We start from the raw sequence: 27,704 nt of genomic DNA, 5'->3' as shown, positions 1-27,704 counted from the left end.
TTTGTTAGCATTGTATTTTAATGTGAGCGATTGTGCCTGACCTGAATTTCCGCAAGGACCAAAACAATCTGAATGTGAATCTGAAACAAGGAAGTTATAATGACTCACCGACCCGGAACCGCGTACGGTTGAACCAGGGAGGTGAAAAAATAACCTCCCAGGTTGAACATTTACCGCCAGTTTTCCATTGTGCTCGTGTCGTCAACATTAAGCATCATTTATATATAGATACATATCAAGGGATCTGGACAATACAATAGTAACACAGTAAGTATGAAGATATCACCCGATTGTCGCTCAGATAGTAGGAACTACTAATGTTAACTAATTTGACACTTGACAATTATTAAGTGATATTTACAATTATTTTATATAGCATAAGAGTTGATGCTACTCAGCCAAGTTATAGTTCAATAAGAACGAACGAAACATAGAACGAAATGTAATGAATGACCATTGCCAGACAATTTTAGTAGTGAGGGTGCCTGCCAGACCCCCCATTTCAGGAGGGCAAAAATTGAGCTAGATCAGCTTAAAAGTTAGCCCTCTAAAACTGGTGGAAAAATGTTCAATAAACTCATAACTATCATGAATGACCATTGCCAGACATTTTAAGTGGTGGATTGTGCCCGCCAGACCCTGTCAAACACCCCACCCCACAAAAAATGAGCTAGATCAGCTGAAAAGTTAACCCCATGAAATCTTTTGCAAATTGTTTGACATAGAGCGAAATGTAATGAATGACCATTGCCAGACCATTTTAGTGGTGGGAGGTGCCTGCCAGACCCCCATTTCAGGAGGGCAAAAATTGAGCTAGATCAGCTTAAAAGTTAGCCCTCTAAAACTGGTGGGAAAATGTTCAATAAACTTATAACTATCATGAATGATCATTGCCAGACAAGGTTTTCAACGGATTTTCGACCGGAAAGTCGAAAACAAGTTAAAATGTCCATATCTTTTAGGATATGGACATTTTAACTTGTTTATTGACATGTTTCTGGTACCAAAATATTCAGAACATACTTATTTATAATTTATATTTGCTCTAATGGAACATTTTGGCCAAAAATGCCCGGAAATTATATTTCTCGCATTTTTTTACCTTTAAAATTGATATGTTGTATCTTGGTAAGGAATGACTGTAGAAGTAAATGATGGCTCAAATTGTTGGGAATGTTGATTGTAATGAGACATTAGGTCACAAAATTAATGAACAAACGTAATGGTTATTGACCTTAAACTTTCATCTCAGTAGCATTTCCATATCTCGGCAACTATGGGCTCTAAATACTGAGAATCACAATAATAGGCTTTCCCGCATTGTTCAAACAACTCCACCATACTCACAATAAATACAAAAAGTGAGGTTCTTGCAGCCAATATACTCTACTACTTGTTCCTTTATGACACTAACATAAAATAAAAGGAAAAAACACATTTTCTACCAACTCATGAACGAAAGCCCCAACCGTTTCACTTGTACTTACGCAGCAATCAGAGTGTTCAAATATAAATGTCCTATTGCAGACCTTCAGGAGCTACAAATAAAATTCCAAATGAAGCCACTAATTAATACTAATAGAACACAATGATGTAGTCTGCAACAAGTGGATTATGCACTGAATGGTCATCCGAGGAGCGGGTATTGCTAAACCCCGCAAACCTCCAAAAAAACATAGCAAACCCCATCGAACCAACATAAAAGTGATGGAATCACCCACTGGGTATATCCATGTAAAAAAATATTAAATTTCCACTGTTAACCACTTATTTTTGGGGTAAAACATCTTTTTTTAGTCAAAATTGATTGCTAAACCCCGCAAACCTAAAAAAAAAACCCACCGAACCAACATAAAAGTGATTTTTTGATCAAAAATAATTGCTAAACCTCGACTAAAAAATGATGTTTTATCCCCAAAATAAGTAGTTAACAGTAGAAATTTAATATTTTTTTACATGGATATACCCAGTGGGTCGTACACTACATGATTCAATCACTTTTATGTTGGTTCGGTGTGGTTTGCTATGTTTTTTTGTAGGTTTGCGGGGTTTAGCAATACCCCGAGGAGCTACACATTATAGTCCTCAATATGTACCTCACTAAAGCTCTGTATACAATCAATTAGTTAGACAAAAAGTGCAATGTGTCTAAATATGGTAGTAATATTCCCAATATGGTAGTGATATGACATCATCATTTCCATATATGGGCACATCACATTAAAGTTTGATAGTGTAGACAGAGCTTAAGACCGAAGCAATGATTCTCAGCTGGAATGAAGAGATTGATGGTGCACACCTACCCTACATCATTAACCTAAAGCAGAAAGAAAAAAAAACACCAAGCAATTAGGGGTATCTTCAACTTTGGAAATCACGAGACATTTTGACTGAAAATTACTACACCTACATTATGACCTATGACTTTAATTTTCACATCGATAAATGCTGTTCATAGAAATACAATTTTAAACTCTAATTGTGTATACTATTTAGTAACGAAATATTATATGAGGCGCAGACGTACACCTGCTGGACCTCGCGGATTTGTCCCGCTTAATTGCTGATTTTACCGGATTTTGTTCAGTTTTGTGCTTTTTTTGTGGAACTGTTCTGATGTTTGTATACATGTTTAGTGGAATTTTGATAACTTTTGTGTTTTTGAGGTGTTTTGATGTCTTTTTGATTGAACATAATCGTAGGCCACATTGGATCGATTGGCTTTCGATCGTGTAGATCATTCTGTACTTATTCGTAAAATGATTGATATTGGTGTTAGACGATCCATTATTCCCACCGTCTGCAGCTTTCTTACTAACCGTACTATCAACACCAAACACAACAATTTAGTTTCTTCTATTGCCCAAACTACTTGCGGCGTCCCTCAAGGAACTAAATTAGGCCCCATTCTTTTCCTCATCCTCATTATGATGCTTGTTTAGAAAGCTGCAGACGGTGGAAATACGTGGATGATTTAACTTTAAGTGAGATGAATAGAATTGGTGATAATTCAAATATGCAGTCTTTACTAGATGACTTTAACGAATGGAGTAACAATAATAACATGTTACCTAAGCCCTCCAAGTGCAATTCTATGCAAATTAGTTTTCTTCGTCGTGATGTTCCTCCTCCCAATTTCTCCATCAATGGTGTTGATCTTGAGGTGGTTGGTCATATGAAACTCCTAGGTGTTACTATTAGTAATGACTTAAGATGACTTCGAGAAAATTGTTCACATTATGCACTCTAAAAAAGGCCAATGCTCCAATGAATGACCTTATTAATGTTTACTTAGCTTATATTAGACCTTTGTTAGAATATGCTTGTCCTGTGTGGCATGGTTACCTAACTGGGGAGAAGTCTCGTGCTATTGAGAGAATCCAGAAACGTGCTCTTCGAATAATACTAGGGACTGATCACATGTATGAAGAGGCGTGCGAGATCGTCGGTCTCCCATCGATTGCGACGAGGAGGGTGGGTCTGGTGTTGTCTTTTAGTGAGAAACTTCTTGCCTCTGACATATTTCGGAATATGCTCCCTCATTGTCGTGAATTTGATGTCGGCCTTCGGTCTCGCCCCCTCCTTCGTATTCCGTTTGTCAGAACTGAGCGATTTAAGAAATCACCTGTTCCTACTATGGCTTGACTGTTAAATGAAGTTAATGTTTTGTAATGTTATTTTGATAATCTGCTTTTTTAAATATTTTATATTTTACCTGTTTTTATCATGATTGTACGACTACTTTTCAGCTGATCTAGCCTATTTTTTGTGGTATGGGGTGTTTGACGGGGTCTGGCGGGCACAATCCACCACTTAAAATGTCTGGCAATGGTCATTCATGATAGTTATGAGTATATTGAACATTTTCCCACCAGTTTTAGAGGGTTAACTTTTAAGCTGATCTAGCTCAATTTTGGCCCTCCTGAAATGGGGGTCTGGCAGGCACCCCCACCACTAAAATTGTCTGGCAATGTCATTCATTACATTTCGCTGTATGTCAAACAATTTACAAAAGATTTCATGGGGTTAACTTTTCAGCTGATCTAGCTCATTTTTTGTTGGGTGGGGTGTTTGACAGGGTCTGGCGGGCACAATCCACCACTTAAAATGTCTGACATTGATAGTTATGAGTTTATTGAACATTTTCCCACCGGTTTTAATTATTATGTTAAAATGGCATATTATTAAATAAATAATATAATAGATTGATCATGTTGTTGATTTATTGCATAGCGCCGCGAACGACCATACCGTTGTAAAATAATTGCTATAGTGTATTATATATAAAAGTTAAAGGTTATTATTAATAAGTGAATTATACGAAATATAAATGTATATTCTGAAACCTTTGGGCCATAACTTGTATATCTACGGTCAGTCGTTATTGAGATATAGCACATCAAAGTCAAAAGTACAAAAATGGCATTCCGGTCATTTGTTGTCAAAATATTTCATTAAAGTGAATATAAATATGTATTTTCTCAGTATTTAGAGCTCAATTATAAATCTCAACCACAGTAATACTACCAAAATCTATTAAAAAACTTTTCAGTTAGTTCTACTAAACTATTTTTCAAGTTAGCTGATCTGTCTGCTTGGGGTGGTTGTTCAATACTAGGAGGCATGTTTTACAAGGTGAGCTTGAACCGCCTAAAATGGCGGTCTGGCAGGCATCCCCACCACTAAAATGGTCTGGCAATGGTCATTCATTACATTTTGGTCTATGTCAAACATTTACAAAAGATTTCATGAGGTTAACTTTTCAGCTGATTTAAATCATTTTTTGGGTGGGGGGGGGGGGGGGAGGGGGGATGATGTTTGACGGGGTCTGGCGGGCACAATCCACCACTTAAAATGTCTGGCAACGGTCATTCATGATAGTTATGAGTTTATTGAACATTTTCCCACCAGTTTTAGAGGGTTAACTTTTAAGCTGATCTAGCTCAATTTTGGCCCTCCGGAAATGGGGGTCTGGCAGGCATCCCCCACCACTAAAATTGTCTGGCAATGGTCATTCATTACACTTCGTTCTATGGCAAACAATTTACAAAAGATTTCATGGGGTTAACTTTTCAGCTGATCTAGCTCATTTTTTTTACTCTTTACAATGTTCCTCCTAGCCACACCCACAAAAATAAACGCGCCAGACTGTCATTTCCATACATCGATATGTACATAGATAATTGCCACATGCATAGACATTGGTTAACTTTCCAGCTAGGTTGACCCCTCTGGGCTCCTGGTCTAACAGGAGAGTCAGCAAAAGGTAAAACATTAGGTTTAGTTTTTTCGGACCTAGGCCCTCATCCAAAAATTCCTGGAACCGCCATTATGTACCGTTGAACTCATGTAATTGTAAGCTATTTTCTATTTGAAATTTGATATAAGCTAATTCTCAAGAAAAGTTTTATACTTTGATCCGAAAAAACTTTCACCTTTCATAAATGATGCGACAAATTCACAAAGGTAAAAAACAGCATTAAGTAAGTTATGTAAACAATAGTACACAATTTACCCGGGAATTGAAGAGGTACCTCTATTATTAAAGTAAACTTTTGCGTGCCTCGATGATGCCGTGAAAAATCAAACATAAAACAAGATGTAAAAAAGCGAAATTACGTACCTGTAGGCCTACAGTAATACTAGAAAATGTAAATACAATTTGATAACCTATTGTAAATAGAGAGATATTTGATGTTAGATTGTTTGCTATATTTACAATGTATAGACCTACAACCAATGAACTCGTTAAGAAATGTAATATGACTATAGGCCTATAGCGATATTTTGTTTATAGGTTTTAGATTCTCAAAATTGCCAATTAAATTATGTAAATGTTACAAAAAGGCACGCAGATTCTTCGACGACAATAGGCCCTAGGCCGTTTTCCGTACGTTTTTGTTACTTTGTAAAAATATGATTTCCTTATTTGTTTTCAATTTTCATTTAAAGCGGTGATTGCCTTTTATAGAAATGTTGTTCAAAGTGCAATCCCTTCAAGTCATAACCCTACTGCTGTTCTCTGAACACTACGAGTTTTATATTGTATACATATCGGTATCTTTATTTCCATAAAACATCAAAATATATTAGTAGAAACTAGTAAGTATATATTTGTCTTCAATGTTAACTCATGTTTAGCTTTTAATGTTATAAAACTGTTTATATTAATATTTCTATTATTTGGTAAATTGAATATGATACACAATTATTTTATATAGCATAAGAATTGATGCTACACAAACAAGTTAGAAACAGTCCGATTAAAGATGGAACAACAAGGATTGGATTACTTGAGAGGATGTGCTGAATCTTTCAAGCGAAGTTTTAACATGCGAGTTTTAGCAGAAGATACTGCGATTAAAGAAGCTTACAAAACGGCTCAAGAAAGAGGAAAAGTACCTTTTAACAGAACTAAGGTTCTTATTCTGGGTGATCATGGTGCTGGGAAAACCTCGACTTGCAGGCGTTTACAGGGAAAGGATTTTCGCCCTGAAGAGCCTAGTACAGTAGGAATAGAAACAAACACTGTTGAGGCGAAGGTTAGTGATGTTAATAGTAAATGGTGCGAGGTGACAAGCACTCCATTAGAAGACTATGAAAGTTCAGCAGCGTGGTGGACAGTATCACGTGTGCTTAAACAGGGTAAAAATAAGTTACCAAAGGCACGTAATGAATCTGTAAATGTTGCAAATATGTCGACGATCCGAAAAATATTTGAGGACATAAGTTACATGCTGTTTCATCTTATTCCTATGACTGTAATTTTCTGTTTTGGTGGACTTACGTTCGGGTTCGGACCGGTTGCATGGTTATACATCATTTGTCTTTCGGTATTTTGTGATTTTCACAGTGCCTATCGCTTTGGTTGTGGATACACTATATGTATGGTACTCATAGACAGTGCTACACAATTAAATGAACAATTTGCTCAGCAACCTGTCATTGAGTTAAATATATGGCTTTATATGACTGCTGTTATAGTTGTTTCCATGTATGGATTGGGTTCGTTCCTTGTTGGTGTGCTTATGAGCGCAGGTGGAAGGACTGGTATTTGCGTTGCTTTTTGTCTCATGGTACATCCAAAACAGACTGTTATTTCTATTGACATTTTTTTAGAAAAAATATCATTCATATACAATATAATATATATTGAGTTTATAATTTCTGCAATTATTTTAATAGTCATTTTTAGACGTATGCATATCAAAATATTTTCACTTAGTCGAAAAAAGTTGATCTTTGTATTTATACTAAATATAATGCTTATAACAACAGCAATATATTTAGGAAGGCATAATTTCGTTGACATATTCACGTTTTTTTGCTTTATTTCATTCGTGTTTTTTGTACTTTGTGGACTTTTTTTAGGAAGAAAATTCGTGGCCTATGGGTATTTCCCTGAACAATACCTTTTTAAAAAGGTTATTGGGTTTATTTCCGGAATATATATTGGCAGAATGTGTGGTTGGGATTTTGACAATTTTAATTATCTAACTATCTCAGAGGACGACCATAACCTTCCAAGATATTTGCTTAAAGTTGTGTCATTTTTTGCACCAATTTTGTGTTTTATTATCTACGAGTGGCATTCCTACATGAAAGTAAAAACTACGTCATCAATACCAATTGTGCATATCAGAAAATCAATGAAAGCAGATATGCGAAACGAATGTTACATTGACGCCAGACTCAGTTTATGGGATTTTGCAGGACAAGAAATGTACTATAATACACACCACCTATTTATGCCAAAGCAAGGCGTATACTTGGTTGTTTTCAACGCTGTAGAAGCGATTTCTAATCCTGGTAGACACATTAAACGGCTACAATTCTGGTTACAATCTATTGCTATGCATGTTGATATTGAGAATGTTATAGTGTTTCTTGTAGGAACAAGAAGAGAAAGTGTACGTGATGCAAATGCGTTTTCTACTTTTGAGAAATTTGTAAATGTACATCTTTACAAAAGGTTTTCAAGATTGCTTGCTTTTCATCCAAGTGGACGACTTTGCTTTTTCATTGAAAACTCAATAAATGTTGATAAAGAGCTTAAACTCGTTATAGACAGTGTGTTATTGCAAGTATAAAAGATATTGAAGATGAATTAAAGTTAACAAGCAAAATCTATGTGACATATGAGGTGCGCCAACTATTGAATTTCTTTGATAAATCTGGAGATATCATATACAATGAACTTGATGAACTACTTCAGAATTATGTTGTTTGTGATCCTCAGGTATTAATAGACATTCTGAAATTATTAGTGAATGTACCTGAACCACACAAAAGAAACAGAGCCGTGTCTGATCTTTGGCAGAGATTACTGGAAACCGGAATTGTAGACAGTAGACTATTGGAACATATTTGTCGAATGAAAGGAATTTGGAGAGTTTATCCTTATGTAATTCGGTACTTGGTGGGAACACAGTTAATGTTTCCACTTACAATAACTAATCCAGTTGATCAAGTTGGAACATTTTGTCTTCCTTGCAAATTGCCCAACATTGATTTACAGAAATGTGAATCTAATTATATTGATCATACTTCTGATATATTTTATTTCGATTTTGGTGAAATGTTACTGGAGTTTGTATTTCTTCGACTTGTTGCAAAATGCTGCAATGTGTTCGATTGGAATAACATTTTTTATAACTGTGCACGGTTCAGAGCAAGTGAAACATGTTTTTTTCAAATAAACACTGAAACAGTTTCTTCGGGAAGTATTTTCTTATATGATAGAAATATCATCAAACTTTCAGTGTCTAAAGAAATTCCAAGTCAATCACTAAACATCTTACAGAAAATTCTTACTTCGATTGAAGAAATAATCCAACAGACATTTAACCCGGATTACTTTCATGATCAGTATGTTTGTGGTCCAGTATGTGAAAGATGTAGTTCATTGGAGGGAACGATGTGTTTGGTGAATTTGGTTGCAATAAGTAACGATGTATCTGCATTGAATGAATACAGAGTAGATGCATATCACAAAGTGTATCGTAAACCAGAGGTAAATATATTTATTTTAATTTGTACATATTTGGATTTTGATTTTTGTTTTCTGTAGTGAGATGTAAAGCCATATTCAATAATGATAGAAGTCTGTTTTTGTTTGTTAAGTGAAAATAGACATTTCATTTTACGTGAAAGGAAATGTTTGAAAAAACACAGTTTTTTTGTTTCAGCAACGTGTTCACTCTCTTTAACATAATTGCAATGCACTATATAGTTTCACTACTGTTATACTGTACGATGAAATCAACATTTACGTACTTATTCCATAATATTTGAAAGTTATTCGTTGTACTTGACGTCATAAATTTTTTTGTTTTTTAATAAATTAATATGGCAATATGGCTAATATTATGAATGCAACACTGTTGTTCAGTGATAACACGCATGGGGACGCATGTGATACAGAAGATTGTTCTCTTGACATAACCAAACAACGTTCCGACTTCGTTCTGACTACTGCGCATACACTGCTTCAGGCGCTCTTCCAGAAACATTTCATCCAGTTTACACAATTTATAATGTTTATTTTAGCCTAACTTGGTTTTAAAATGTTTTCATTTTGCAGTTTAGTTTTACATGCAGTAGACCGATAACCACTAGACAAGTTTCATACAATAAAGTTTATTCAGCAGATGGCTAGCTGGACTCTATCACTAAAATTGCGATTGTGTATACACGTACTTATCTTATGTATTCGATCAGTTGTATATAATGTAGAGAAGGAGAACTTTCAAGACATTTGCTTAGCAACTTAGCAAGTTTTTGTTATTTGTTGCATGCACTGATTTTGGGTTTATTACGTACGAGTGGCATTCTTACATACAAAAACTACGTCATCAATACCAATAGTGCATATCAGAAAATCAATGACAGCAGTTTATGAGATTTTGCAGGACAAGAAATATATATACTATAATACACACTATCTGTTTATGCCAAAGAAATTAGGCGTATACTATACTTTAAACGACTACAACTCTAGTCATAGACAGTGTGTCATTGTGAATATGAAAGAAATTGAAAATGAAAGTTGAAAAGCAATATTTTTGTGAATAATGAAGTTTGTCAACTTCTGAATTTCTTTGATAAATCTGGAGATACCATATACAATGAACCTAATGAACTACTTCAGAATTATGTTGTTTGTGATCCTCAGGTAATAATAATAGAGATTCTGAAATTAGAAGTGAATGTACATAAACCACACAAAAGAACAGAAACAGAGCCGTGTCGAGAATTGTAGACTCACACTTGCCGAATGAAAGGAATTTGGATTCGGTATTTGCAAATTGCACAAAATTGATTCACAACAATTTGAAATGTATTATATTGATTAGTAAAAATAATAATAATAATAACTAGATTTAATTCGTCACTATGACGAATTATAGGTTATATGCATTGATTTAAATAAAGATAATTGATTTTTAAAAGATATATTGATTGATTGTTTTTCTCAGAATCTTTAATTATTTATAATATATGATAGGACCTTGCTAACGCGAATACAATAGCCGGTATCACAATCCGATCAAAGATCCCTCTGCGTATAATGTCATAAACCACATTTGTTGTTACATAATAATAAAGACATAAGTTACTTTTTATCTAGATTTCATTATAAATCATGTGTATAATCTATACACTAAGAAATAAATTTGAACAAACGATACGGATAATAAAAAAAAATCTTATTTCGTTTCCCAAGGTGAGACTAGATCTCGGTACCTTGAATGCCATAGACACGAGCACAGACCACCGAGCTACACAACTGACTAAAAGTTGAAGAAAAATTCCTCCGTGTATTTACTATGCAGTAACCACTTTGGTGCAAATAGATTATTACATACCGCAATGAATTATAATTTTTTACTATGATGACATCTTTAAAAATGTAAAAAAAAATGATGCACTGTCAAACTATATACTTTTAACTTTAATATATGAACTTTTGAAGGAAGAAAGTTAATGTTAAGTTTGTTATTTTGGCCTAAGAAAATGTCATAATTTGTTTGATTGTCGAAATTATTTTTTTTAAATTTAATATGCAATTAATGATGACTTAATCAACTTTTGTTCTCTTAATTTGATAATAAATCATACATATGATACATACACTTCAAGAAAATGAAATAAAAAAATAAGTGTTCCCCTGCATTCTGACGATATATATTAATTTTAAAATTTAGCATATTTTCACCATTTTTGATTGCGCATCGTGAAAACATAACCACATCGATTCCTGGCCATAAGGAGTATACTCTGAAAAATTGACTTAGTTAGATGAAACTGATATCAAGATAATTGACGGACAAATAGTGCTAAGGAAAGAATAAATAAATAAATAAAGAAATAAATAAAGATTGTGACAGAATCAAGAGGTTATATGCATGATAATGCATATAACCTAATAATAATAATAATAATGATAATACATAGAATCATATTTTATTTGGCAAGTACAGTAGCCTACAGTATATGTATGTGTGCACAGTTCAACGGATACAAAACATTCAACCAGCCCATTTATATAACCCTGGAGGAATTATTAGAATAAATACGATATAAGTATTAGCATTGCTATTGCAATTATGGTTATATGTACGATATACTGCATGTTTATTGGATAGCGTTGGATACCGATATTAGACTCTTTGTCTAAAAGATTCTCTTTTGTAATTGTTTACAAAAGAAAATTTGTAAAACTATCTTGAGCTTCTTTGTTACTTATGCTTGTATTAGCTTTATTGAGAGAGAAACAATTCTTATTGCGGAATTCAAATTCTATTCATTCAGATCGAGTATCTGTTATGTTTGTGTTTTAATGTATACAGATTATTTATATAATAGTGTACTGTACCACTAAAATGGAAAGCGAAATTCAGACGACTGTACTCGATCGTTTCATAGAATAACTCTTTAAATCACTGAATCAGGAACTTAAAGAAACAATCAATTTTGAAAACTATGTCAATTGACTGTTTAAATGACCTACCAGTACCAGTTCAAGTAACATTATTCAAATACAATCGAGAGGTACTGGACAATACAATACTGTCAAAGGTAACACGGTAAGAACTACTAAATGTTAACTAATTTGATTGATAACACGTTAGTTCTTGTTAATGATATTTTATTGTGATATTAACTCTTTGAAGACCTGGCCCATCCCATACGGGGTAATTTACAGTCCCAGGACGCGAGACCCGTATATGTACGGGTTGACTTTTTGGGGGTCACTGAATTGTACTTTTTGAGAATTTGACCATTGACCTAGGTATTGACCTGTATTTTTTCGGAAGGCCAAAACATTTCACATAACAATAAAACCAACAATTGCAGAAAGTTACAGTCATAACAATGTATTTTACATTTTTATGACTGTAACTATCTTATTTTTAAATACCTTATTTAGCCTCAGTAACTTGGGATAGAAACCTCGCGTCTTCAAAGGGTTAACGATTGAAATAGTGCTATTATTTGGTAATTTTAATGTGATACGCATTTATTTTATATAGTATAATATTTGATGTTACTCAGCCAAGTTAGAGATAGTCTGATAAAATGGAACAACAAGGATTGAATTACCTAAGAGGATTTGCTGAATCGTTCAAGCGAAGTTTTAACATGCGAGTTTTAGCAGATGATACTGAGATAAAAGAAGCTTACAAAACAGCTCAAGAACGAGGAAAAGTATCTTTTAACAGAACAAAGCTTCTTATTCTGGGTGATCATGGTGCCGGGAAAACCTCGACTTGCAGGCGTTTTCGAGACAAAGATTTTCGGCCAGAAGAGCCTAGTACAATCGGGATAGAAACAAACACTGTTGAGGCGAAAGTCAGCGATGTTAATAGTAAATGGTGCGATGTGACAAACACTCCATTAGAAGACTATGAAAGTTCAGCAGCGTGGTGGACAGTATCAGATGTGCTTAAGAAGGGTAAAAATAAGCAACTAAAGGCATGTAATAAATCTGAAAATGATGCAAATGTGTCGATCCGAAAAATATTTGAGGACATACGTTACCTGCTGTTATATTATATTCCTATGACTGTACTTTTCTGTTTTGGTGGACTTACTTTCGGGTTCGGGCCGGTTGCATGGTTGTATATTATTTACCTTTCAAGAATTTGTGATGTTCACAGTGCCTACCGCTTTGGTTGTGGGTACACTATATGTATGGTACTCATAGACAGCGCTACACAACTGAATGGACAGTTTTCTCAGCAACCTGTCGTTGAGTTCAATATTTGGCTTTATGTGAAGGCTGTTATGGTTGTCTGCTTGTATGAATTAGGATCGTTTCTTGTTGGTGTGCTTATGAGCGCAGGTGGAAGGACTGGAATTTGCTTAGCTTTTTGTCTCATGGTACATCCAAAACAGACTGTTATTTCTATTGACGTTTTTTTAGAAAAAATATCATTCATTCACAATATAATATACTTTGAGTTTGTAATTTCTGCAGTTATTTTAGTAGTTATTTTTAGACGTATGCATACCAAAATATTTTCGCTTAGTCGAAAAAAGTTGGTCCTTGTATTTATACTAAATATAATGCTTATAACAACAGCAATATATTTCGGAAGGCACAATTTTGTTGACATATTTACATTGTTTTGCTTTATTTCATTCGTGTTTTTTGTACTGTGTGGAGTTTTTTTAGGAAGGCAATTTGTGGCGTATGGATATTTCCCCGAAAACTACATTTTAAAAAAGGTTATTGGGTTTATTGCTGGAATATATATTGGAAAAATGTGTGGTTGGAAATTTGACAATTTTAAACATCTCACAATCTTAGAGAAAGACCATAACCTTCCAATATATTTGCTTAAAATGTTGTCATTTGTTGCACCGATTTTGGGTTTTATTATCTACGAGTGGCATTCATATATGAAGGTAAAAAGTACGTCATCAATACCAGTAGTGCATATCAGAAAATCTATGGAAGCAGATCTACGAAACGAATGTTACATTGACGCCAGACTCAGTTTATGGGATTTTGCAGGACAAGAAATGTACTATAATACACACCATCTGTTTATGCCAAAGCAAGGAGTATACTTGGTTGTTTTCAATGCTGTAGAAGCGATTTCTAATCCTGATAGACACATTAAACGGCTACAATTCTGGTTACAATCTATTGCTATGCATGTTGATATTGAGAATGTTGTAGTGTTTCTTGTAGGAACAAGAAGAGGAAGTGTACGTGATGAAAATGCGTTTTCAACTTTTGAGAGATTTGTAAATGCACATCTGTACAAAAGGTTTTCAAAATTGCTTGCTTTTCATCCAAGTGGACGACTTTGCTTTTTTATTGAAAACTCATTCAACGTCGATAAAGAGCTTAACATCTTACGAGAAAGGATATATAGTGAAGTAAATAAATTAGAATACTTTTGTGAAAAGTTGTCTTTAAAATACTTATTATTTAAAAGCACGTTAAATGGATTTCGTCATAGACAGTCAGTTATAACGAGTATAAAAGATATTGAAGATGAATTAAAGTTAACAAGCAAAAACTTTGTGATATTTGAGGTGCGTCAACTTTTGAACATATTTGATAAATCTGGAGATATCATATACAATGAACTTGATGAACTACTTCAGAAATATGTTGTTTGTGATCCTCAGGTATTAATAGACATTCTGAAATTATTAGTGAATGTACCTGAACCACACAGAAGAAACAGAGCCTTATCTGATCTTTGGCAGCGATTACAAGAAACAGGGATTGTAGACAGTAGACTATTGGAACACATTTGCCGAATGAAAGGAATTTGGAGAGTTTATCCTTATGTTATTCGGTATTTGGTGGGAACACATCTTATGTTTCCACTTACAATTACTGATCAAGTTGATCAAGTTGGAACATTTTGTCTTCCTTGCAAATTGCCCAAAATTGAGTTACAACAGCGTGAACTTGATTATATTGATCGTACTTCTGACATATTTTACTTCGATTTTGGTGAGGTATTATTAGAATTTGTATTTCTTCGACTTGTTGCAAAATGCTGCAATGTGTTTGATTGGAATAATATTTATTATAACTGTGCACGGTTTAGAGCAAGTGAAACATGTTTTTTTCAAATAAGCACTGACACAGTTTCTTCCGATAGTATATTTTTATATAATAGAAATATCATCAAACTTTCAGTTTCGAAAGAAATTCCGAGTCAGTCAGTAAATATCTTACAGAAAATTCTTACTTCGGTTGAAGAAATAATCAAACAGACATTTAATCCAGATTACTTTCGTGATCAGTATGTTTGTGGTCCAGTATGTGAAAGATGTAGTTCATTAGATGGAACGATGTGTTTGGTGAATCTGGTTGCAATAAGTAAAGATGTTTTTTCTTTGAATGAATACAGAGTAGATGAATACCACAAAGTTTATCGTGAACGAGAGGTAATTATATTTATTTAAATTTTTTGCATATTTTTTTTTCCTTCGTAAGTCGAAGTTTTTTTTTAAAGAACTCGTAGACCTACTGATGGGAGTCTGTTTGTTGTTAAGTTGAAACAGACATATTAAACATTTCATAATTTTGCTACGGTAGTAGGCTTCATTGTAAGTGAATGGAAATATTAGGGGGTGGACACAGTAATGTTTTAGGTCTCAGTGACGTTTCACTCCACTTTAATAAAATAGCATTGTACGATGTGTGCACAACTTTTATAGTGTGTAATGAAAATAACAATTACACAAAGATTACTGAGAATGTACTGCTACAAGCGGTCTTCCGGAAATATTTTGTAAAGTTCAAATAATCAATACTTTATTTTAGCCGTAAGCTTATTTGGTTTTAAAATGCTTTAATTTTGCAGTTCAGTTTTACATGCAGCAGACCGATAACCACCTAGTCAAGATTCGAGAATTAATGCCTAATTAAGTTTATTCAGATGGCTAGCTGGTACTTATCACTACTGCAGATATGCGGTCAGTTGTATATCATAGATACCGATTTTGATACATTGTATAGAATACGGTAATTAAATAAGTGTTTTTTAAATATTGATTTTTTTTATAACATAAGGCCTACGTAGAAATAGATGTTAGGCCTACATTGTGTTCTAACCCGGTTCATTGCACATGACATACCCTGAAAATCATGATAATGAGTAATATAGTTTGAACATCGCATCAATTTAGAAATACCTTGTTATTGAAACCAAAATATAGAAAAAACAAGGCCATATACATGACTGCAGTCGCGTGCTCAACCGACCGACATAGTTAGCTGTAGAGTCGACTAAAAATAGACATATACAATAATTATAAGACAAGAAGTAAATACTAAATAAAGTATTAATTTGCATTAATATTAAGGAAGTTCCATAATAATAGAGACTGTAATGTATTTGATTTATGTGTATAGATGTTTTCAAGAAGATGCGTTAATAAATTATAAACCACAACCCTGGGCATGAAACAAAGAATGTATTTTTTTAATTTAATATGTGTTGTCCGCATCGCTAATTATGTTACGTAACAATACTGTATATAGGCCTACACACACAAACTGAACCTTCTATATTTATTGAAGACGAACAAACAAAATTAACTTGTTAGGTAATATGTTCTTGGGCTCGGTGATTTTTGACATCTATAAAGAAAACATTCAAACATTTATGGTGTCAGTTTCAAATATAGATTTATGTAAATTGTTATTTTATATTGCTTATAACCCTAACAGATGTTTACTAACGTAGTATTAATACATCTTCCATAACATACGCCGTGTATACTTATTTTACTGCAATTACTCACCGTAGAGGGATTGTATAGATATTACGATCAATACGTCATTATAATAATTTTAGCTTATGAATGGTTACACACAAACGTATAGTTTATTTACTAAATACAACTAACTGTACACGTTATATAACAAATAAATTTGAAAGAAGAAAATTGAAAGGATAAATTTGAAGACAAATTCGTCAGGTGAGTGTAATAATAGTTAGTTGATTTATTGTATATCTGAATAGGAAACGGCAATTGGCAGTAATAATGTATTTACTGTACGTTATTAGAATATTACTGTCTTAGTGGAGAGAAAGAGGTTGATTTACAAACTTCACATATGCCTATCAACAAAGTATCAAACAAAGATTTTGCTAAGGCAGATCAGTTTTCGATAAGTTACGTTGGAAAATGGAGAAGACATACGTGGAGGGAGGAAGTATTTTCTATGATTCATGTATGTTGACAAGTTATATTCAATAGTATTAGAAAACGATATATACCGTATACAAAGAAGAACAATTGTATACTTCACGGTCCTTGAATCCCAGTATGAATAAAGCATTTTTCTTCTGGCAAGGTTATACTGAACTTTAAAAATACAATACTGATTTTGTTGATTACAAATAATACACACAGTACGATAATATAATACAGAGTATAGACGATTGCATGTATGAATGGCAAAATCCGACTTATGAATTATTATGGCTGAGATAGGCTACACAGTCAATTCCAAAACAACCACTAGTGTTACAGCTCAGTATTATTATATAAGTGTTCCTTTTTTTTTATTTAAGCATGATTTTCGGCGAGCAACAATCAATTTCATTCAAATAATTTAAATTAAGCATATTCTGTTATGTTGTATTGAATATAGTTATATCAATTATAATTATCTAATTAATTATATTATGTTTCTATCATACACTCAATGCATTATACATACGCTAAGGCAACTCTACAGCAAAACAAAGAAACAAACGAAACGAAGAAAACATAAATGAGAAGGATGGAGAAATTATGGAAAAAGGGTGAGGCAGGCAATAAGGTCTAGTAAAGTATATACAAACTCTGAAAAAAGTGAAGCAAGCAATATAATACATACAATATTGCTAGCCTCTTTTTTATTTCAGAATTTTTTTTACATTATATATGTTTTTTTATAGATATTTATACAATTTTCCAACAGAAGCCAAAGAAGTCTTTAAAAAAGGAAAGGCCGATAAAAAAAGATGGATAGCAAAACATTGAAATATTGGAAAGGATATACTGAATCTTTCAAGCGTAGTTTCAACTTGCGTGTTTTAGTTGACGACACAGAGATTAAAGAAACCTACAAAAAAGCTCAAGAAAGAGGAAAAGTACCTTTTAACAGAACCAAAGTTCTTATACTGGGTGACCATGGTGCCGGAAAAACGTCAACTTGCAGACGTTTACAGGGAAAAGATTTCCGACCAGAAGAGCCTAGTACAATCGGAATAGAAACAAACACCGTTGAGGCGAAGGTTAGTGATGTTAATAGTAAATGGTGTGAGGTGGCAAGCACTCCATTAGAAGACTATGAAAGTTCAGCGGCGTGGTGGACAGTATCACGTGTGCTCAAACAGGGTAAAAATAAGGCAAGTGGTTTGGTAGACAATAACGCACAAGGAAAGATTCGAAAAATAGTAGAAGACACATTTTACTTATTGCTGTATATCATTCCTTTTACTGTTATATTGTGTTTTGGAGGTTTTACCTTCGGCTTCGGGCCAGTCGTGTGGTTATACATCATTTGTATTATGGGAATATGTGATGTCCATAGTGCATATCGTGTTGGTTGTGGATATTCTATATGTATGGTCCTTATAGACAGCGCTACACAATTAAATGAACTGTTTACAAATTTACAAAGCATACAGTACAATATATGGATTTACGTGACTGCTGTTACGGTCGTTTGCATGTATGGAATTGGTTCGTTCCTTACCGGTGTGATTATGGGTACAGGTGGAAGGACTGGTATCTGTTTAGCATTGTGCTTCATGGTACATCCAAAACAGACAACTATCTCACTTAAAGTTTTTTTGGAAAAACTATCGTTGATTTACAATATAAAATACCTCGAGTTGGTAATTTCTGGAGTTATTATATCTGCAATTTTTAGGAGCATTCACAAATATATATTTGTACTTAGTCGAAGGAAGTATATTATTGTATTAATAATTATCATAATCTGTATCATTGCAGCAACATACTTAGGAAGAAACGATCTAGTTAACATATGTATTATATTTTGTTTTATGGCAATAATCTTTCTATTAATATGCGGGCTTATAACTGCTAGAAAGGTTTATGTTTACGGGTATGCACCTAGAAATTACTTTATAAAGAAATCGTTTGGCTTTATAACGGGATTGTGTTTATCAAAGATGTGTGGTTGGCGACTTGAAAATGTAAGAACATTAATTCATTTATGTGATAGAAATAATCTTTCCAAATCACTGTATTTATTTAACTTATTTTCATTTTTTGCGCCAATCATTGCATTTATTATCTACGAGTTGTTATGTTATATTAAAGTAAAAACTACGTCATCAATACCAGTAGTGCATATCAAAAAATCAATACAAGCAGATCTTCGAAAAGAATGTTACATTGATGCCAGACTAAGTTTATGGGATTTTGCAGGACAAGAAATGTACTATAATACACACCATCTGTTTATGCCAAAGCAAGGCGTATACTTGGTTGTTTTCAATGCTATAGAAGCGATTTCTAATCCTGATAGGCACATTAAACGGCTACAATTCTGGTTACAATCTATTGCTATGCATGTTGATATTGAGAATGTTGTAGTGTTTCTTGTAGGAACAAGAAGAGGAAGTGTACGTGATGCAAATGCATTTTCTACTTTTGAGAAAATTGTAAATGCACATCTTTACAAAAAGTTTTCTAGGTTGCTTGCTTTTCATCCAAGTGGACGAATTTGCTTTTTTATTGAAAACTCACTCAATCTTGATAAAGAACTTAATTTCTTGCGGGAAAGTATATATAATGAATTTACGAAATTGAGATACTTTTGCGAAAACTTTTCTGTCAATTACCTTTTATTTAAAAACACCCTAAATGGATTTCGACATAGACAGTGCATTATTGTGAATATAAAAGATATTGAAGATGAATTAAATTTGACAAGCAAAATATTTGTGAAATATGAGGTGCGTCAACTTCTGAATTTCTTTGATAAATCTGGAGACATCATATACAATGAACTTGATGAACTACTTCAGAATTATGTTGTTTGTGATCCTCAGGTATTAATAGACATTCTGAAATTATTAGTGAATGTACCTGAACCACACAGAAGAAACAGAGCCGTGTCTGACCTTTGGCAGAGATTACAAGAAACTGGGATTGTAGATAGTAGACTGATGGAACACATTTGCCGAAATAAAGGAATTTGGAGAGTTTATCCCTATGTTATTCGGTACTTGGTGGGAACACAGTTGATGTTTCCACTTACAATAACTAACCGAGTTGATCAAGTTGGGACATTTTGTCTTCCTTGTAAATTGCCCAAAATTGATTTACAACAATGTGAATTTAATTATAGTTATCATAATTCGGACATATTTTATTTCGATTTTGGTGAATTTTTACTAGAATTTATGTTTCTTCGACTTCTTGCAAAATTCTGCGAAATCTTTGATTGGATTAGGATCTATTACAACTGTGCACATTTCAGAGCAAGTGAAACATGTTTTTTTCAAATAAACTCTGAGACAATTTGTGCAGATAGTATTTATGTATATGATAGAAATCTATTAAAACTTTCAGTGTCCAAAGTAATCCCGAGTGAATCAGTCAACATCTTACGGAAAATGCATACTTTCATTGAAGAGATAATCAAACAAACATTTAATCTGGATTACTTTCATGATCAGTATCTTTTTGGTCCAGTATGTGAAAGATGTAGTTCTTTGGATGGAACGATGTGTTTGGTGAATCTTTTTGGCTTAAGTAACAATGTCTCCACATTGAATGAATACAAAGTAGATGAATATCACACCGTGTATCGTAAATCAAAGGTAATTGTATGTTTATTGTTTATATTGTTTTGCTTTAGTATTTTCTCTGTTGGTAAGTGAGATGTAACACCTCTTTTTTAAATTAACCAGCCTATAAATCCGGTATATGCGTACACAATATATTTTTTGTTGTTTACTAATTTTATTTATGAATGTTAATTTTGCAGTTCAATTTTACCTGCAGTAGACCAATCCATTTCACCCAGTCAAGTGTTTGTAGCACACCATAGCCACCTTTATTATGATTCGTTGCATAAAATCATCAATATGGATATAATAGTGTTTATAATATAATGTATATGGTAAACGTAAGGATAGAGATTAATTTAATAATAAATTATATTTTTTATTGGGATTATTATAGATTTTAATCGTCATAATATTGCATGGTTATCAAATGTTAAATCTATGTAGAAACTTATTCCATTACATAACATAATGTATCAGTTCAACCGAGTGGAATACATATGTCAATATATGTGCATGCAATGTAAAAGCAAATCAAATTATTAATGATTAATTAAAACAAAACTTATAATATTGAAATTGTGGAGTTAATTAATAAAAAAATTGTGCAGTATTATTTTTATGTATGTGCCTACGTAATCATACATGTCTTCCTATTGTAGAATAATATACAATGTATAATATTATTTACCGGTGATAATATTATATACAGTAAAATGTCCCTATGCAAACGTTTGAACTACAAACCAACCAACGAGACAAAATATGAATGGGAAACCATATTTTCAACTTAATAATTATATGCACACTCATAAACGAATGTCAACAACATCAAAACATTCGGTATAAAACAAAACCACGAAATGCTCCATCTAAAGCTCTGTCTATCACTAGTTTGACAAACAAAGTGTGATTTGCCCAAATATGGTAGTGATATGACATCATCATGTCCATATATGGGCATATTACATGTTTTGTCAGATAGGCCTAAAGCTTGATAGTGTAGACAGAGCTCAAGGCGTTGTCTGCTTATCAGAAGTTTGACATAATTTGGTGAAAATTGATGAGTGAACGAATTCAAGTTCACACATTTATTTTGCAATGTTGACTATTAGAAATACTGTTGATTTTTTGTTTTGATTGCATTTGAATACATGATTCAAAATGAGAGGTTACATTTTCCTTAGTGTAAACACTATACGTTGGTGTATAATTTATATTCTTTGTTTTAAAATGGCTCTTTGATACACAGTTTGAACGTATACATTATAATTAATATAGGGACCGAAAACAGGATATTCCAAATCACATTGGCACTCGGATACCCTAAAAGGCCATTTATACAAACTAAACAGCAAATGAATTTAAAACAAACAGAAGAATCCAAAAAGAAAGATACAATCAGGAAAATAAACTGTTTGGTTATCCTTCTTTCCTCGTCTTTTCACAAAGAGTCAGAAAATATGTTAAACGAATTTGGCATCAACACAACCAGTAATCACGCTATAAACGGGAATGGGCATTTAATAATTGACAAAAATCGAACACTTAGGATCGGATTATAGAAGAATATGTGGATCCGACAAAGAAGAAATGATATCACCCTAAATTTAAACAGAATTGGCCCTCTAGAGGTCAATCTGTTTAGTGACAGAGAGTCATTCTTCTGAAGAGACTGTTAGTGAAAAGAACTAAACTGGAAAGGTAACTTTTTAACATCTTATATTTTGATATTGTTTTATTCAAATACTGTTTTGTTTTGGCTATTTTACTAGTTATTTTGTTCTATGTCAATTTTTAAAAAATACTCAAAATGTTAAAGCAATCCAAATACGGTGTATATCAAAATGTGTATTGCTTTAGAGAAATAAAAAAAAATGATAACTTAAACACAAGGTATTTTTTAACATTGTAACTCCATAACCTCAGCGACGAAGAATATCGCGTTGCATGCGCCGCCGTGCAAATAGCAATGTCCTTTCGTATATTTTAGGTCTTAGATCTGTCCTTTTGAGGTCTTATTAGTCATCAAACTTCAATCAATTGGGTTAGAATTAATGCTCATAAAGAGTTTTTTCTAAAGCATGAATTCATAAGTCCGGTACTCGATGAGAAAAATTGCAGAATTATGGATATTTTTTGGGATCTGTTGTATACTCGAGTAGTCGGTCATATCAATCTAGGGCCGGTATCGACCGGTATGGTTTTATGATATAAAATGATATCTCTAAGTACTCTAGTGAGGCACATCAACACGCTACCCTCAGTTAATGCTTAAGAAAGTCCATGTAATAGTGGGTTACATACATTTTCTGCACTGATATGCAACGTAAGTTTATATTAATTATTTTGTATAACAAACGCTATCGGCGTTTTCAATTTCACTGTTACCACCTCAATGTGATTAGAATCCTTTGTCCTGTGAAATTCCAAACGTGAAAAGCATATAATTAACATAAAAATACCAACAATTTCCAATTCAAATCCAACATAGTTGTTATTGAAATTACACAATCGTAATAATACAGAATTGTAATGGATCAGTGAACTTTAAAATGAGCTGGCTCTCGTCACAAATAGGCCATACAAAATGTTTAGCATTTAAATTGGAATCACTATGCATATAATTGCCATTGAGCAGAAAAATATCAATTCACATTATAAACTATTTCCTTATATGAAATATATATACTGGTCTTACGATTTACGTGAATCAGTCATCAAAACGTTGTCCAAAATAGGAAAAAGGTAACTAAAATATAGCAAGATATGTCAAGAGTTACATAATCGTCATTAGGTGCTTTGTAAAAAAACAAGGCCATACATGGCTGCAATCGCTTGCTCAAATAGTGTTTACCGACCGACTATCCGACCAACCGACCGACATAGTGAGCTGTAGAGTCGCGTTGTCAGATAAGTGTTGTTAGAATTTATAATTGTTTAAATTTAAATTGTTCTGAATCTGATTGAATCTTCATATTTCAATTATAGGGTATTATAAATTGTAATGTTATAATAGAAGACCATATAACATGGATAAAAAAGAACTAGATTACTTGAAAGGATATGCTGAATCCTACAAGCGAAGTTTTAACTTGCGTGTATTAGCAGATGATATTGAGATTAAAGAAGCTTACAAAACTGCTCGAGAAAGAGGAAAGTTACCTTTTAACAGAACTAAGGTTCTTATTCTGGGTGATCATGGTGCCGGGAAAACGTCAACCTGCAGGCGTTTACAAGGAAAAGATTTTCGTCCAAAAGAGCCTAGTACAATTGGAATAGAAACAAACACTGTTGAGACGAACGTTAGTGATGTTAATAGTAACTGGTGGGAGGTGACAAACACTCCACGAGAAGATTATGAAAGTTCAGCAGCATGGTGGACAGTATCTCGTGTGCTTAAACAGGCAAAAAGGTTGTCAAAGGCACGTGGTTCGTCTGGCAATAAAACACAATTATTGATCCGAAAATTGTTGGAGGACACATATTATTTAATGTTGTATATTATCCCTGTTACTGTTATACTATGTTTTGGTGGGTTGACATTTGGGTTTGGGCCAGTCGTGTGGTTGTACATCTTTTGCATTATGGCAATATGTGACGTCCACACTGCATATCGCTTTGGTTGTGGATATGCTATAATAATGGTACTTGTAGATAGAGCTACACATTTAAATGAACAGTTTCCAAACCTACAAAACATAGATTTAAATACATGGATTTATGTCACTGTGGTTATGTTTGTTTGCATGTATGGAATTGGATCATTCCTCGTCGGCATACTTATGAGCACAGGAGGTAGGACTGGTATCTGTTTGGCATTGTGTTTCATGGTACATCCAAATCAGACTGTTATTTCCATTGGCAGTTTTTTAGAAAAACTATCATTTCTTTACAATATCATATATTATCTTAAATTCCCAATTTTTGCAGTTATTATAATTGTAATTTTTAGGAGCGTTCACACACAAATATTTTCACTTAATCGACGAAAGTTTATTATTGTGATAATAATTAACATCGTTTGTATCATTACAGCAATATATTTTGGAAGGAACTATTTTGTTGAAATTTCTATTTTATTTTGCTTCATTGCAATTGTCTTTCCAATCATGTGTGGGGTTATATTAGGAAGAAAGATGGTAGCTTATGGCTATACACCTGGAAATTACTTTGTAAAGAAATCAGCAGGGTTTATTGCAGGAATATTTTTAGCAAAAGTATGTGGTTGGAAATTTGGAAGGAGTGTGTCAAATTTAAAAGATGGTCATAACCATTCCAAGTCACAGTATATATTTGACTTGATTTTATTTTTTGCCCCAATTACTGGTTTTATCATCTACGAATGGCATTCTTATATGAAAGTAAAAACTACGTCATCAATACCAATAGTGCATATCAGAAAGTCAATGGAAGCAGATATGCGAAACGAATGTTACATTGATGCCAGACTAAGTTTATGGGATTTTGCAGGACAACAAATGTACTATAATACACACCATCTATTTATGCCAAAGCAAGGCGTATACTTGGTTGTTTTTAACGCTGTAGAAGCGATTTCTAATCCTTATAGACACATTAAACGGCTACAATTCTGGTTACAATCTATTGCTATGCATGTTGATATTGAGAATGTTGTAGTGTTTCTTGTAGGAACAAGGAGAGAAAGTGTACGTAATGAAAATGCGTTTTCTACTTTTGGGAAATTTGTAACTGCACATCTTTACAAAAGATTTTCAAGATTGCTTGCTTTTCATCCAAGTGGACGACTTTGCTTTTTTATTGAAAACTCATTTAATGTTGATAATGAGCTTTCCCTTTTGCGAGAAAGTATATATAATGAAGTTATGAAATTGAGATACTTTCGTGAACAATTTTCTGTAAAATACCTATTATTTAAAGAAACATTAAATGGATTTCGTCATAGACAGTGCGTTATTGCGAGTATAAAAGATTTTGAAAACGAATTAGTGTTAACAAGTACCAACTTTGTGAAATATGAGGTGCGTCAACTTCTGAATTTCTTTGATAAATCTGGAGATATCATATACAATGAACTTGATGAACTACTTCAGAATTATGTTGTTTGTGATCCTCAGGTATTAATAGACATTCTGAAATTATTAGTGAATGTACCTGAACCACACAAAAGAAACAGAGCCGTGTCTGATCTTTGGCAGAGATTACAAGAAACTGGGATTGTTGATAGTAGACTATTGGAACACATTTGCCGAAACAAAGGAATTTGGAGAGTTTATCCTTATGTTATTCGGTATTTGGTCGGAACACAGTTGATGTTTCCACTTACAATAACTAACCGAGTTGATCAAGTTGGGACATTTTGTCTTCCTTGCAAATTGCCTAAAATTGAGTTGCAACCACGTGAATTTAATTATAGTTATCATACTTCTGACATATTTTATTTCGATTTTGGTGAAGTTTTACTAGAATTTATATTTCTTCGAATTATTGCAAAATGCTGTCAAGTGTTTGATTGGATAAGGATCTATTATAACTGTGCGCATTTCAGAGCAAGTGAAACATGTTTTTTTCAAATAAACTCTGAGACAATTTGTGCAGATAGTATTTATGTATATGATAGAAATCTATTAAAACTGTCAGTGTCTAAAGTAATCCCGAGTGAATCAGTTAATATCTTACGGAAAATGCATACTTTCATTGAAGAAATAATCCTACAAACGTTTAATCCGGAATACTTTCACGATCAGTATCTTTTTGGACCAGTATGTGAAAGATGTAGTTCATTGGATGGAACGATGTGTTTGGTGAATCTTTTTGGCTTAAGTAACAATGTCTCCACATTGAATGAATACAAAGTAGATGAATATCACACAGTTTATTCTAAATCAAAGGTAACTGTATTACTTGGAAAATAGAATTTTGCCAAGTATAGTAATTGCTTTGTTTTCCCTCCGTATTCTTTTAACATGAGAAGAAATAATAATAGCTCAATACAAAAATTGAGACAAATGATAAATAAATAATACGGATAATAATAATAAATTATTCAATTATTATAATTAATACTTATTAATACGTATTTGTTAGCACGAAAGCGCCTACAATTTTAAAGTTCTGAATTTTACGGTGTAAATATGTATATATTTACAGAACATGCCTATTGAAATTAATGAAAATTGGTTCATTAATAACTTAAATTAAAAAAATTAAATGTGTATTCTTTTAACATAGGCCGAAATATCAACATGCGCCCATTGTGGCAATATTTTGCCAAGTACTTCACTCAGTTTCTGAGTGCTTTCATTTTATATTGTTTGTACTTTTTTTTCTTCAATTAACTATATAATACAGTATAAAATGCGTACATATAGATGGTAATAAGCTATTATTATGTATACTAACTTATCATTATTACTTTTATTTTGCAGTTCAGTTTTACCTGCAGTAGACCAATAACCATCAACCAGACAACTGTTTGACGTTAAGTTTTTTTTTGTTTCTTTTTTTTGTTTTTGTTACCGTATTTAATGAGGGTGTTCCATCCAGCAATTGCTGATCATTAGGGACTCTCAGTGGTTCACAAGACAAACATATACACAAGATGCTCTACATAAACAAAGTCTTATTACAAATCTTTGGAAGCGGAGTTGTAATTTTGTCCTTTGAAAAAATCCTGACGGGACTTGAACCTAGGACCCTTGGAGTGGTAGCCAATACTTTACAAATTAAGCAAAAAGTGTAATGATATAAATTCGACAAAAATCGCGTGTTACTTCTAGAATGTTTACTCGATGGTATATAAAGTTGGTTCGTACTTTCGGTACTGATTTTAACCACCTGATGTAACCCTGTTTACTAATTAAATTGAGTTAGATAATTAGTTATTGGCAATAACTAATTGACAAAAACACATATACAAAT

At 33.1% G+C, this 27,704-nt stretch overlaps 2 protein-coding genes across 2 annotated transcripts; both read left to right on the top strand.

Moving 5' to 3' along the window:
• The first annotated feature begins 223 nt into the window (after window positions 1-223).
• Window positions 224-27,262, top strand: LOC144853512 (uncharacterized). Its single transcript, XM_078711206.1, has 5 exons — window positions 224-267; window positions 6,222-7,050; window positions 7,507-7,972; window positions 8,068-9,013; window positions 27,212-27,262. Exons 2-5 carry the CDS (start codon window positions 6,270-6,272, stop codon window positions 27,260-27,262), a joined length of 2,244 nt encoding a protein of 747 aa, XP_078567332.1. The 5' UTR covers window positions 224-267; window positions 6,222-6,269.
• LOC144854521 (uncharacterized) lies at window positions 23,804-26,698 on the top strand. The gene has a single exon (XM_078712472.1). The coding sequence runs from the start codon at window positions 23,834-23,836 to the stop codon at window positions 26,696-26,698; it is 2,865 nt and encodes a 954-aa protein (XP_078568598.1). The 5' UTR covers window positions 23,804-23,833.
• Window positions 27,263-27,704: the final 442 nt, after the last annotated feature.

Source organism: Antedon bifida, chromosome 10 (assembly GCF_963402885.1).
Source record: "Antedon bifida chromosome 10, ecAntBifi1.1, whole genome shotgun sequence".
Classification (NCBI taxonomy): domain Eukaryota; kingdom Metazoa; phylum Echinodermata; class Crinoidea; order Comatulida; family Antedonidae; genus Antedon; species Antedon bifida.
The sequence above is the reverse complement of the archived record's forward strand: the minus strand, read 5'-3'. Positions and strand labels throughout refer to the sequence as shown.

Coding starts and splice junctions, on each gene's coding strand:
- LOC144854521 (XM_078712472.1), top strand. CDS start 23,834: ATGGATAAAAAAGAACTAGATTACTTGAAAGGATATGCTGAATCCTAC.
- LOC144853512 (XM_078711206.1), top strand. CDS start 6,270: ATGGAACAACAAGGATTGGATTACTTGAGAGGATGTGCTGAATCTTTC. Junction 7,051..7,506: donor GAGCGCAGGTGGAAGGACTG/GTATTTGCGTTG, acceptor TAACTATCTCAG/AGGACGACCATAACCTTCCA. Junction 7,973..8,067: donor AATGTACATCTTTACAAAAG/GTTTTCAAGATT, acceptor AACTCGTTATAG/ACAGTGTGTTATTGCAAGTA.